At 45.8% G+C, this 12,191-nt stretch overlaps 1 protein-coding gene across 2 annotated transcripts in view; it reads right to left on the bottom strand.

Moving 5' to 3' along the window:
• LOC119006498 (RNA-binding motif, single-stranded-interacting protein 3-like) overlaps window positions 1-11,212 on the bottom strand; it is a 132,580-nt gene extending 121,368 nt beyond the window's left edge. For both annotated transcript variants that reach the window (XM_037075253.1, XM_037075254.1), the window contains exon 1: window positions 9,775-11,212. In XM_037075253.1, coding sequence (XP_036931148.1) covers window positions 9,775-9,849 — 75 coding nt within the window. In that variant the 5' untranslated portion in view covers window positions 9,850-11,212. The remainder of the gene's footprint in view (window positions 1-9,774) is intronic.
• Window positions 11,213-12,191: the final 979 nt, after the last annotated feature.

Raw genomic sequence — 12,191 nt, 5'->3', positions numbered from 1 at the left:
CTTAAAAGGAAAAGAAGTTCTGCCTTTTTTCGACTCACAGTTCTCGCAGTACCAGTTCTGTCTCCATGGCTGCCATCGTCACGACGTGTAGTTAGCTCTTTGATTAAATAACAACTGTAAAACAAGCCTTACTATCACTCTGTTCTCGTAATTGCAAGGGCTTCTGGTAAATGTCCACACCTAATTTAACAGTTTAGATACTTGATGTTTATTTTTTCTGCCACAGCGTCAGCTCCAGTCCATTTCCTGACCCTGTTGTGTACAATTCTGTAGAAACTGTTAGTTCATTATTAATGATAACTGTGTTTAAGCAGGCTGCCAGAGAGGAAAAAGTCCACGAGTGATGACAGTCACTCTAAGGAGACTGGTTTCAGACTTTCGTCCAGGATATGTAGCTAAAGATAATGAGCAGAGTCCTTTGTCACATTTGCTGCTCTAAAAAGACGGACTCTCTTTACTACAGCCATCACTAGCCTTATTAGTCTCCCCTCTCTCCGCAAATGGCTGGATCCTGCTCTTTGGAGGATATTAAAAGGCATTCTGTGAAATGTAAAGACAGGGAAATAGCTGAAGGGAGATGGGTTGATGGCGTAATTACTGGGATGCGTTTTAAGGTCACAGCTCCATTCACGCTAACTGTGGTATTCAAAGGTATTTAGGAATTTAGGGAATTTTCCTTTAAAATGTCGGACCTGCGACGAGAACAGACGGGTACAAGGAGACGAGGGAGAGCGAGCGAGGAAAAGGAGGTAGAGATGGAAGGGAGCCGCAGCTAACTAGGATGAGAAACAACATATGGGGGAAAATCCCCCGGGCCATTCTTTCAATTATCTCTCTGGTCCCCGGTGAAGGGATCACTCGCCCACCAATGCACCGAACCTCCGCCACCCCACCACCTCACACCGAATGAGAATAAGGAACGAGGCCCACCAAATCCCCACGTGGATGGTAATAATGACATCATGCATTTAAAACAGACAATGCATTCAAATAATGATTGCGTGTTAGAGCGGATTATCTTCGACTGGATAAATGTATTCAGTCTGTGAACGCCCAGTTTTAGCATATTTGTGGTTTACATACAAACAAGAACCTGACACTGATTTTCGTTTGTGTATATATATATATATATATATATTTTTTTTTGTCTCCAGCATACTTTAACCCCAATCAACCCCCGAACAGGATGTCTAGTTTAGAAATGAGTGAATGGATATGCACAGCACAGTGTCAGCGACAAAATCGGCTTGACTTAATTTCTTCTCTTTGGAGTGTCCTAACTGACCCGTGTGAAATGGCGCCCCGTTTCTATTGTCAATCCTGTCACTCGCATTGAAAGTGCGACATGGTCTAGGAGCAGCTGAATCGTGAAGTTGAAACGAGGAGTTATCTGCACAATACTGTCACTTTTTACTACAAAAACCCTAAATAAGGTGCCAGGCTGAAGGGAGGCTGCCAGGGAGCTCCCTGTTCCCGATAAGAAAACAAACTATCTCTACTTTCCGTTGGCTATATTGTATTTTATGTTATTTCCAGTAGAAAAAAAGTCTAAATGTATACTTCTGCTTAAAAAGTACAAACACAGGAAGACAGGCTATCTTAGCAAACTCACTCATCTTTTACTTTAGTGGTCAAGTCCTTGATTGGATGTCCAGCACACGGCTTACGGGTGGTCGTCATGTGAGATGTAACAGAATGCATATATATAAAGGGCTACGTTTAGGTGAAACAGTGGATGAAGAACTGTATATGTTCGGAAGCAGTATAAAGCCTTTTGTGGCTTCAGAGGAAGCTCCATGTTATCTGATAAATATCCTCTAGTGATGTCACTCAGTGCCTAAGATGAATTGTGGGTAATGTGGGCTTGCTGAACTCATTGGGCAGTTTTTTTTTTTTAAATGATCACAATTTATACAGTGGAACCAGAAATATCAACATTTTAACAACTGTAGTCATCTCTCAATCTGCTCTTTTAATAAATGGCGGCGAGCAGTCTGAACATTTGTCATTTGATGTATTGTTAAAGGCCACGCTCCATATAATGCAGAGATGCTGGCATTTGTAAAATCTGGACAGACTTTCTCTCTATCTAGAGAAACTAGATCAACTTCGTGGCCGGGGGCCATACCCTCTGCACTGAATCACTCACACACACACACGCATGCATGCGCGCACACACACACGCACACAAACTTAAAATAGCTAACAGCTAGGGGTTGTGCTCTTTGTCTGTCTCTTTTCATTCCACCAATAAAGTCTTTGTCAGGCACTTAGCGGGGTGTTTTAAGAGCCAGCTCACTGATGGCCAGAGCTGCACATCTCGAGGGTCGTGGTATCAGCGCGAGCCGTTTTTTCTTTCTTTTTTTTTTTTTTCTTTTTTTTTTTAAGCCCTCAGTATTTCTGTTCCTGCTTCCTGTAAGTAAAATTAGCTCTAAACATGATTTGCCAAAACATCTGCAGACTAACTGGAATCGTGTTTGCTGCCAGATAATATTAGATCATTGGACGTTCTGTCAGGAAGTGTTGGGGACTATTGGAGCCCTCAGCAATTTCCGTGGTGTAACTGTTTGAGGGAGAGGGCTCAGACAGGAGCTTTTAAGAGGCAGAGAATCCATTAGACAAGGGTCGCTACAAAGTGGCCAACTATTAAAAATGCAGCAGCACCATTATTCCCTGACCCAGCCTACAACTTCTGTCTCCTTCACTGCAGCGCTCTTTATTTCCCTTTGGATCTCTACCTCTCTCTCCCTCCCTCCATCTTTTGAATTTCTTTCTGCTGCCGCCATCTGTCCTCTCTTTGATATATCTCACTCTGCTCTCCTTCACATCCCTTTTTCTTATCCATCCTCTCTTGGCCTCCTCCACATTTTTTGCTATTGCAAAACTGGCAGGGGTGAGCCTCTCTCTCGGCCCTCCGTTCGGGCGCTGACCCCGCTGAAGCTTTTTCACTCCTATTCGACGTGGCGAGGCACCGGTCAGCGTCCGCTACTGTACCGGGACAAGAATAGAACAGCCCACGGAGAATAATAAATGGACATATATGGGTGGTTAGGAGAGTCCCTTTTAAGCAGTAAAAACTACCCAGGCCCGGCAAACTGAACAGATGGTAGGAGAGAGAGAGGGGGGGGAGGAGAGTTAAAGAGAGAGAGAGAGAGAGAGAGAGAGCCCAGAACACAGTGGGAGCGAGGCAGGAAAAGAGAGACAGAGAGAGAAAGAGAGGCAGAGAAAGAGCAGGGAGAGGAGGGTTGGGTAGGGCATTAGAAGAAGGTAACATACGGCTATATTCTCGATTCTCTGCATTTGCATATGATGCTATCAGGAGCGGAGCCGGGTCTTAAACAACCGGAGCACCATAACATTGTCGGTTGTAAAACTACGACTGGTGCAGGCCGGCAGATGTGTGAGGAGAAACAGGGCCCGAGCAGAATGCGTGTCGTGCTATAAACGCTATACCCTCTGTTTACTTTGCTCCCAACACACACACATGCGTGCGCACACACACACTAATGCACGCACACCATTCAGTTTCTGCATGTGTGTGCGAAGCGCTGCATAATTTATGGTCGCCGTTTCTGCTAAGGCGAAGTACTTTATGTCTGACAAGAGGGCGAACAGGAGCCTGTGAGGAAACGAGGAAGGAAGGAAGGAAGGAAGGAAGGAAGCGACGGGAAAGGTGTCTTCTCTGCATGTACACAGGCGTATCTCTATCATGTTGCACTTGTGTATGTGTGTGTGTGTGTGTGTTTGTGTGTGTCCCTCTTCGCCCCCTGCCTTTTATGATGTTTACTCATCACAGCTGAGCCAACCACTGACCACATTTATCTAGCGCATAATAGAGAGTAATTGAATGTGAAAAGCTCATTTTTGAAGGGATGAGATATTCTATTTAGATGTCCGGGCGTGTCCGCATGTGTCATTACTTTGATATCAGCTGAATGCTGTTTCTCATTACCCTAATTAAAGCTCCTCGTGTGCCACTGAGCATATTAGCACACTGATCTGCAGAAAACTGATGATCGGCTGGTTGATAATGTGACTTTTTTTTTTTTCCCTCCCCCCCTCCTTTCAGCTTCCCTCTTATCTCACTCTTGACGGTTATCATCAAAGATTCACATCCTCAGTCAATCATCATCACAAGCTAAAAGGATTTTTTTTTTTTTTTTTTTTTAACAAACCTGATAAGCCCCACCACATTCAGAGGCGCCGCCATTCGTGCCTGTTCAGATGAAAGTTCCTATATACAACGGGCGAGTATAGTATATATACGTGAAAAGTCAAAGTCGAGCAAATCTAGTTGGAGATGAGAGGAGATGTGATGAGATGGACCACAAGGTAACCTAAGAGTATATGTTAATTTAAAGAAGCAGTTCACCCTAATATCCAAAATACTTAATAAGAATTGAACTGAATATAATCGTACTTGATGGCACTCAGTGTTTGGTCTTCAAAGTGCCCAAAGCATACATTTGAAAACCTCAACAGCATTGGATCTTTCAAGAAATCATGACCCAGTTACTAGATAATCCACAGATCTTGTTGCGAGCAGTTTAATGTAGGAACTATTCTCTTTCGACTGAACTACACATGCCAACTGTATCACTTCTCGGTAGGAAGCACACCATACTCTAAAAGTCTTCAGCTCCCAGTGCTTCAGTAGCTTCTAATTGAATCAGCGGTTTGAGCTTTAGTTTCTTTCCTGCTACCCATTTTGGACATTTATTTCAATATCTCATCACATTCCCTTTCAGATGTTTGAGGAGTTGTGTTAAGTTACCGCCGGTAAAAACTAAACATTTCCAAATTTTCTTGCCAACTAACATCAATTCTGCACTGAGCAGAGTCAAGCCGAGTGAATCTAGCTAGCTGTGCACGGTGATACGGTGTAGTTCAGTAAACAGAAAATAGCTCCTACATGAAACTGCTCACAACAAGGTCTGTGGATTATCTTCAGTCACCGGGTTATGATTTCTGGAAAGAGACGCTGACGTTGACTTTTTCAAATATATCACTTTGGCACTGCCAGCTGAGTGCCAGCTGGTTCCATTATATTGGAGAAAAGGCAGACATCTCTTCAGCAAATATCTCCAAACAGTCTGGATGGATAAATAGCACTACAGGTCAGAGGGAAAATACCTATTTTATATTTTTAGGTGAACTTCCCCTTTATGATGAAGAAGATTGCTTGCCATCAAACTCGTAAAACTGTTTGCAGATAGAATTTCTGATGATGAGTAGCCTTGTCAAAACCAACATTCACGTACATCACGAATGCCACTTTTCCACTTCTAAAAAAAAACCAACAACAATTTGATTGTTGTTGCTGTGAAATCTGTTGTGCTGACACATTCCAACCCCGTTCACTCAGACGCTCAGAAAAAGTCACGGCAACAATCACAAGCTAAGATAATTTGTTGGGCACTTTCATTTTCCTCCAATATGAGATTTCACAGGCTGGATTTGCTTGCAAAATGTAAGAAAAACGCTCACAAAGTGATCACTCAATCATGCCCCTAGGAGCAAACGGAACGTGTTGCTCGGAGCATCAACAATGTGCCAACTGAAATGAGCTCGCAGAGGCTATCAAGAAAATCCCAAACATTGATTGTACTTAAGAATGATAGATTTCAGCTATGGCTCGTCCCTGCAGCTACCCTCTGGTTAAATTTTAACGAATCACACGCAGGACGCGACAATGCAGCTGCGCTCCAGCATTAACCCTCCCACTGATCCCCTCAAACCCTCTTACAGCCATGATTAAGGGCCACAAGGCACACATAAGAGGGCATGCTGTCCCTCCCTGCCCCCTGCTAATGTACACTAACTGTACCTATAGCCCATTATGGAGGCAGAGCGAGAGCCATTCTCTGTTTAATAGCTGCACATTTACACACACTCTGTCATCTGGCTGAGCATTGTTGGTTTAAGCTAGTCATTTCATAACTGCCTTTGTGTGAGGGTGGTGCATGTGTATGTGTGTGTGTCTGCTTAAAGATTGCTATTGTAGGGCGGTGAAGGCCTGCGTGCACACACACACACACACACACACACACACACACACTCACATGCACGCACGCACACACACACACTCGATTGATTTCCACAGGAGAGGAGCCTCCACTCCCTGGAATCAAGATTAATAAGAGGTCATTTACATCTCCAATCACATCAGCGAGCAAGAGACATAGGGACAGAGAGAGAGAGAGAGAGAGAGAGAGAGAGAGAGAGAAAAGTATGAGAAAGAGCTAAAAAAATAAGAACAATAGATACAGCTGGTGAGTCTGTCTGTTTTTGTCCATTGTGAACAAAGAAAAGAGTCTAAAAACCACCTGAACACCTACAAACCTTCACACACAAACACACACACACACACACACACACACACACACACCCATTCCTCATATTTGAAGTCAGAGATCAGCACAGGCAGATCAAACACTAGCTGTCGTCAAGGTCCATATAGATGTATAACTGAGCTATTCTATGGGGCACACACACACACACACACACACGCACACGCACGCACAAAACTGTTCTTCTGGGACCCAGAGAGCTTTAATGACAGCAAGCTGCACCGAGATGAGGTCAGGCAGGGGAGTCACTATTCAGCAGACACACACACACACACACACACACACACACACACACACACACACACAGACAGGATACACACGTGTACACTTTTACACACAAAAAGTGAGCAAATATATTCAGTCCACGCGTTGACAGACAAAGTTCCAGGCTCATGCTCAGTCACGGATACAAAGCTGACAGAATGCAGGTTTTATTCATATTTGGATGTATATGCGAACACACAAACACACACACACAAAAGCAGGCACAGCCCGAGAGGGAACACTGGGGAAGGTAGGATCCAATTTGATTTGACCTTGACAGCAGAGGCAGGGAGGGAGGGAGGGATTGCTGGTGGGAGGCAGGGAGGGATGGAGGGATGGATGGAGTGTAAGGAATGAAGCGATGGTCCGGGCCAGATGCCTGTTGCAGATACTTGAGGGAAATTAGATGACCTTGAACCGATGGAGATAAATCATGGTACAAGGGATGGCAGCATGACTCGGTGACATCTGCACACATAAAACGGTGTGACAGGCGAGCATCAAATGTTGAAGTTAATCCAACATGCATTTGCATTCAGCATCATCTCCTCTGAAATGGACCTACAAATCACACGGTGGATTTCAACGGGTGCGCCTCGATTTCAGAGTCGGGGCTGATTAGAAATGCGTCTTCTTTGTTACTGCTAGGAAATCAAATAAAATTCCCCTTCTAAGTGTTATATAAATAAATATTATAAATCTGATGCAATCACAGTGTAAATATGCTGCATTAATGCAGCCACAAAATTTAGAATGAAAACGCTGCCGAAAAGACTGACTGTCAAAGTTTTTTGTAAGGATGATTTGTTAAAAATTTTAATTCATTAAGGCGACAAATTCTATTTTTGTTGTTTTAATTAATTCCATTCAGGGAAAAATAAATAAATTCAAGAGAAGAAAACACTTTTTCCAACAATTACCATATGTATCCTTGAAGTTTCTGTCATTAAAAGGAAATGTTGAAACAGCACGATTAATGTTATCCACGAGCAGACATGCGTTCGCTCCCTCCAAATTAGCAAAACAAAAAGGCGTCCTCATCATCGGAGATGTTGCTTCTAACAACCGAATCACAGATGTGCATTAACAAACAGTCTCCAGCTTCTGTTTGTTCGTCTTGAGCACGCTCTTAAAATGATCAGACAGCTCCCAGATGTGAACGCGCGCTGCTCCGAGATCAGCAGATAAGTCTGCGCTGTCGGCGCGCCGCAAATTACAATCTGCACATGTCATCTGCGAAGGCATCCTGCAGTTAATTGGAAGTATTAATTTTGCTTTCTCAGTTTTAGCAGAAAAGCAGCTACAGTAGATGTGTTTAAGTGCTTGAAACAGTTTAACTAAACTGGAAGGATCTTTTCTCCAAATTAAAACTTTCATTAGATTTAACAGTATGATTTATTCTCAATACTTACTTAATTTAAACCTAACAACTATGGAATTTATACTTCAAACTTACTTAATTTCTACTTGAAATACTAAACATATAAACTGCATTATCCAACCTAACAAGCGTCCAGAGCTTACATGACGGAGTGTTATCTTCGCCAGTGTTTTGTTTGATCAGTCTCAGCTCTATTAAACCCCCCAAAATGTCTCAATGTGCTCCGTCTCTAGCTTTCATCTGTTAAATAATTGCCATCCACTTGTGCTCTTTGAGGCAGCAAGAGCTTCTTTAAACATGACAAATTTGACATCATACCAATCCTGTGATTGCGCTTTTGATGTTTTCTTTCAAACTGGTCAGTGCTATTTGTCTGTAATTTTTAAATTACAAGAGATATTCCAATTACATATTCAAGAATAAAGAAAAGTGTGGAGCTGTAGAGCTACTTGTGTGCTCTCCAGTATGTCTTGTGTGCGCCGTGCAGCTGTCGAAATAAGAAAAAAAAATGTAAATATCAGATTGCTCAGTATTAAATCATTTGGATTGGAATCTAGGAAAAGAAATCCTGGTGATGGGCTGAAAATGCATCACGCAGTCTGCCTTTGGTTCAAGGTTCAACATATTTTTAACTGCGGAGCAATAATTTTCTTACCTGCTCTTCCCACACTGTGTCCACCCAATAGCATGATGTCTCTATTCTCACAGCAGCCCACTCCTACACTTTCATCTCTGCTTCTCTCTCCATCTCTCTTTCCCACTGACATGTACACATTTACTAAATATTGCAGCAAAGCTGTCAACTCCTCACACTTACTATCACGCGAAAGGGAAAAAACCTAATGAATCACGGCAGACAATGGGAATGGCAGGCGGGGTGATATGATGCAGAAGCAATCGATCAGGCCATAGCGATCCATTTCGCACTTCCTGGTGGTGGAAGACTCAAAGTGGGAAATATGGTGTGTGTGTGTGTGTGTGTGTGTGTGTGTGTGTGTGTGTGTGAAGCGGTATATGCATGCAATGCAGGAGCAAGACAACTGGAATAAAACTGAAAGACAAAGAAAAAGGCCGGGCTCAGCTCTCTGCACTCTTGGTAATCGGAGAAGTGAATCAGGCTCCATACATCAAGGCAACAACATGCTATCACAACGGTTGGGGATGGGAGGCGTAGAGGGTGACAGAGCGGGAGAGGGACAAAGTAGGAGGGGGTGGGGGGGTTGGAGGGGAGCAGAGAGAAGGGTGGGCCTCATGCCCTGAACTTGAACTTGGAGCTGGTGGGGTCGGAGTGGGGAGGACGGGGTCAAGCGCTTAGTGTGGATGGAAAAGGAAAAACCCAGCTGAGTGACACCAATATCTCCCTGCTCGGAGACAGATGGGGGAGAGGGGACGCAGTGCCATTTAGCAAGCTGTCTTGCGAGGCTATTTCAGCATACATCCCTGGCTTTTTTCAAGCAGTTTAACCACAGGACCTATGGGCAGTCGTTTTCTTTTTGGTCTTTTCTTGGCTTGGTAAAACACACATTTTTTACTTATTAGATGTGCTACGTCAGACCCCTTATTGGATCCCGGAGCATGACATAACTGAGGCAGGGATTGCTTGATATTTAAAGAGGCGGCAGAAAAGAGGAGATGCAGAGTTAAGCAGGGTTTCCGAGATGGTTTGGAGACACTCACAAGATGAAGAGCTGACGTGTTTTTTTTTGTTTTTTTTGTGACAAACAAACACCCTCCTAGTTGGAAGGGGGTAAAATAGGTCAACCCTGCGGACCATCCTACCTTGGTCTGGAGATAGTGGGGGTAGTAGTAGGTGTAGTGGGGGTACATTGGCTGCTGCTCCAAACGTTTTCCCATGTAGCTGGAATCCAAATGAAGGTCCTGGTGGCTGGAGATAGAAGCTCGCAGGTGGGGTGCGCTCACTCCGAGGGGCTGGCCTGGATCCTTCAGACGACTGTTTCCAAAGAGTGGAGGATGCAGGGAGAGAACGCTCTCCTCTCACTGAGGTATGTGTGTGACAAAGCGCACGGAGGAAGGGACGGACAGAAGGGCAGATAGTACTTGGGATTACAGTCTGTCTACTTGTCTGGGAGCTCACGGGGGGGTGGGGGGGGGACCTCACAAAACCATTCTTCCCGTGGGTCTGGAAAGAGAGAAGGGGAGAATCCGGAGAGGCGGCAAAAAAGAAAAAAAAAAAAGAAAAAGGAGGCTGGGGGAGAAAGGGGATGGAGGGTGAGGAAAGGAAGATGTGAAAGGATAGTATGCAGGAAACAATGGGGGGGATTGAAGAGAAGGACGGAGAGAGGTTAAAGGAAGAGGGGAGAAGAGAGGATGAGGAGGAGGAGGAGGAGGAGGGAGGAATGGATGGGATCCGGTTGCCGGTTCCTTGCGCTCTCCGCTCTAAAAACCAGACTCACTCTTTTTCTTCTCCGCTGCCCTGAACATGCCCCTCAATTTGCTTTCCGGCGTCTCTTACTCTTCTCTCTCTCCGTCTCTTTCCCCCTTCCTGTGTATCCGTTTCCCTGTCTCGCTTCTTCCTCTCTCTCTCTCTCTCACTCTCTCTCTCTCTCGCACGCCAGACGAGACCCTGATCCCACCGGGGGCTCGGGCTGTATCCTGGAGAACGCACGCTGTCCTCTGCTCTATCCTCACAAGACAGTTAAATCAGCGATGAACTCGCAAATGGATGTGGAGCTGTAGAGAAGAGAGGAGGAGAGGAGAGGAGGAGGACGAGGAGGAGGAGGAGGAGGAGAGAGGGTGGTCTAGAGCTGAAGCTGTGACTGCCTTTTTTCTCACTCTCTCTCTCACTCCCTCCCTCTTTTGTTAAGCTCCGGGGATAGATAGGTAGATATCGCTGGAGCCCGGCGTGGAGGATGAGCAGGAGGGAAAAAAAAAAAGGGGGGGGGGAAGCCTCAGTTAAAAACTCCTCACGCTCAGGAAGGAGCAGATAGCCTTATCCAGACGCGCACTCACACAGAGGAAAATCCCTCCTGATCCACAAGGTGCCTCCTCCAAACTCTCTTCTCTTTTCTTCTCTTCCCCCTCTGCAATCCCTCTCTTTTCTTCTCAAGCTTTCTCCCTGACGGCTTGCTTCCCACTGCGCCTGGCAGCCGTCACACTGGGTGTGTGTGTGTGTGTATGTGTGTGGCGATGGTGGCGGTGGCGGCGGCAGCGGCGGCAGCAGCGGTGGTGGTGGTGGTGGTTGTGTGCGTGTGGTATGTGTGTGACTGTGCATGTAACTGAGAGGGGAGTGTGTTTTTGTGGCTGTTGCCGTCTGCTCCACTCTGCGTGCTGAGGCATAGAGGGGCTCGGCTTCAGCGCAGCTACGCTCCTCCCCTCCCCTCGCTCCCTCTCTCTTCCCTCTCTCCGCCTGCGTCTCTCCGTCTGTGTTGTTCATGGAACTATAGAACAGTGGGAGTGGTTGGTCCTGCCCTCGTTCGAGCCCCGGGGTGTGTGTGTGTGTGTGTGTGTGTGTGTGTGTGTGTGTGTGTGTGTATATGCGCGCACTAAATAGAAACTGAGAGGAAAAAAAGAGAGAGACAGAGATGGACTGTTCTATTGGCAGAGAGGCGGAGCTGGGGAGGGAGTATGAAGAGCAGGATCAGGGGTAAAGGGTGAGCAGAGGATACACAGGGAGGAGAGTTTGGAAACAGAGAGGCCCCCCTACTGGCACTCTATACGCGCAGCAATGGCAGATTTTCCACATCCAAAGCCGCATTTGGATTCCTTAAACCGAGCGTCGCGACATGTCGTGTTTCCCCATTTTGCTTTGGCCGTCACCGAAATCTCATTTTCCGTTAAACCGGCAGGCACAAGCGACTTCCACGCGTCCGGACGCGCGCACTCGAATGACCCGCCGAAAATGTGCGCCTGAGCGCCTCGGCGCACACAGAGATGCTCCGCTCACACATGCCCAGCGACGGGCCCCCAGCACAGAGTGTGTATGTAGTTCAGCGGTTGTGTGGCACAGTGACCCACTGACACAGTGCTGCCTGTTATGTGATGTAACCAGGTTTAAGTAGTGCTCTTACATAAGCACAGTGAGCCATGCATGAAAAGACTGCTCTGCCCTCTGACTGCAGCTGTGCTTGTGTGCGTGTGTATGTGTGTGTGTGTGTATGTCAAAGACACAAGGGTTGGCCGACAATGCAAGTTCACTGCAGTGGAGAAAGGGGCACGAGAACAGAATGCAAAAGCAA

Source organism: Acanthopagrus latus, chromosome 17, assembly GCF_904848185.1.
Source record: "Acanthopagrus latus isolate v.2019 chromosome 17, fAcaLat1.1, whole genome shotgun sequence".
NCBI lineage: Eukaryota > Metazoa > Chordata > Actinopteri > Spariformes > Sparidae > Acanthopagrus > Acanthopagrus latus.
Note: the sequence above shows the minus strand (reverse complement) of the source record. Positions and strands in the feature narration are given on the sequence as shown.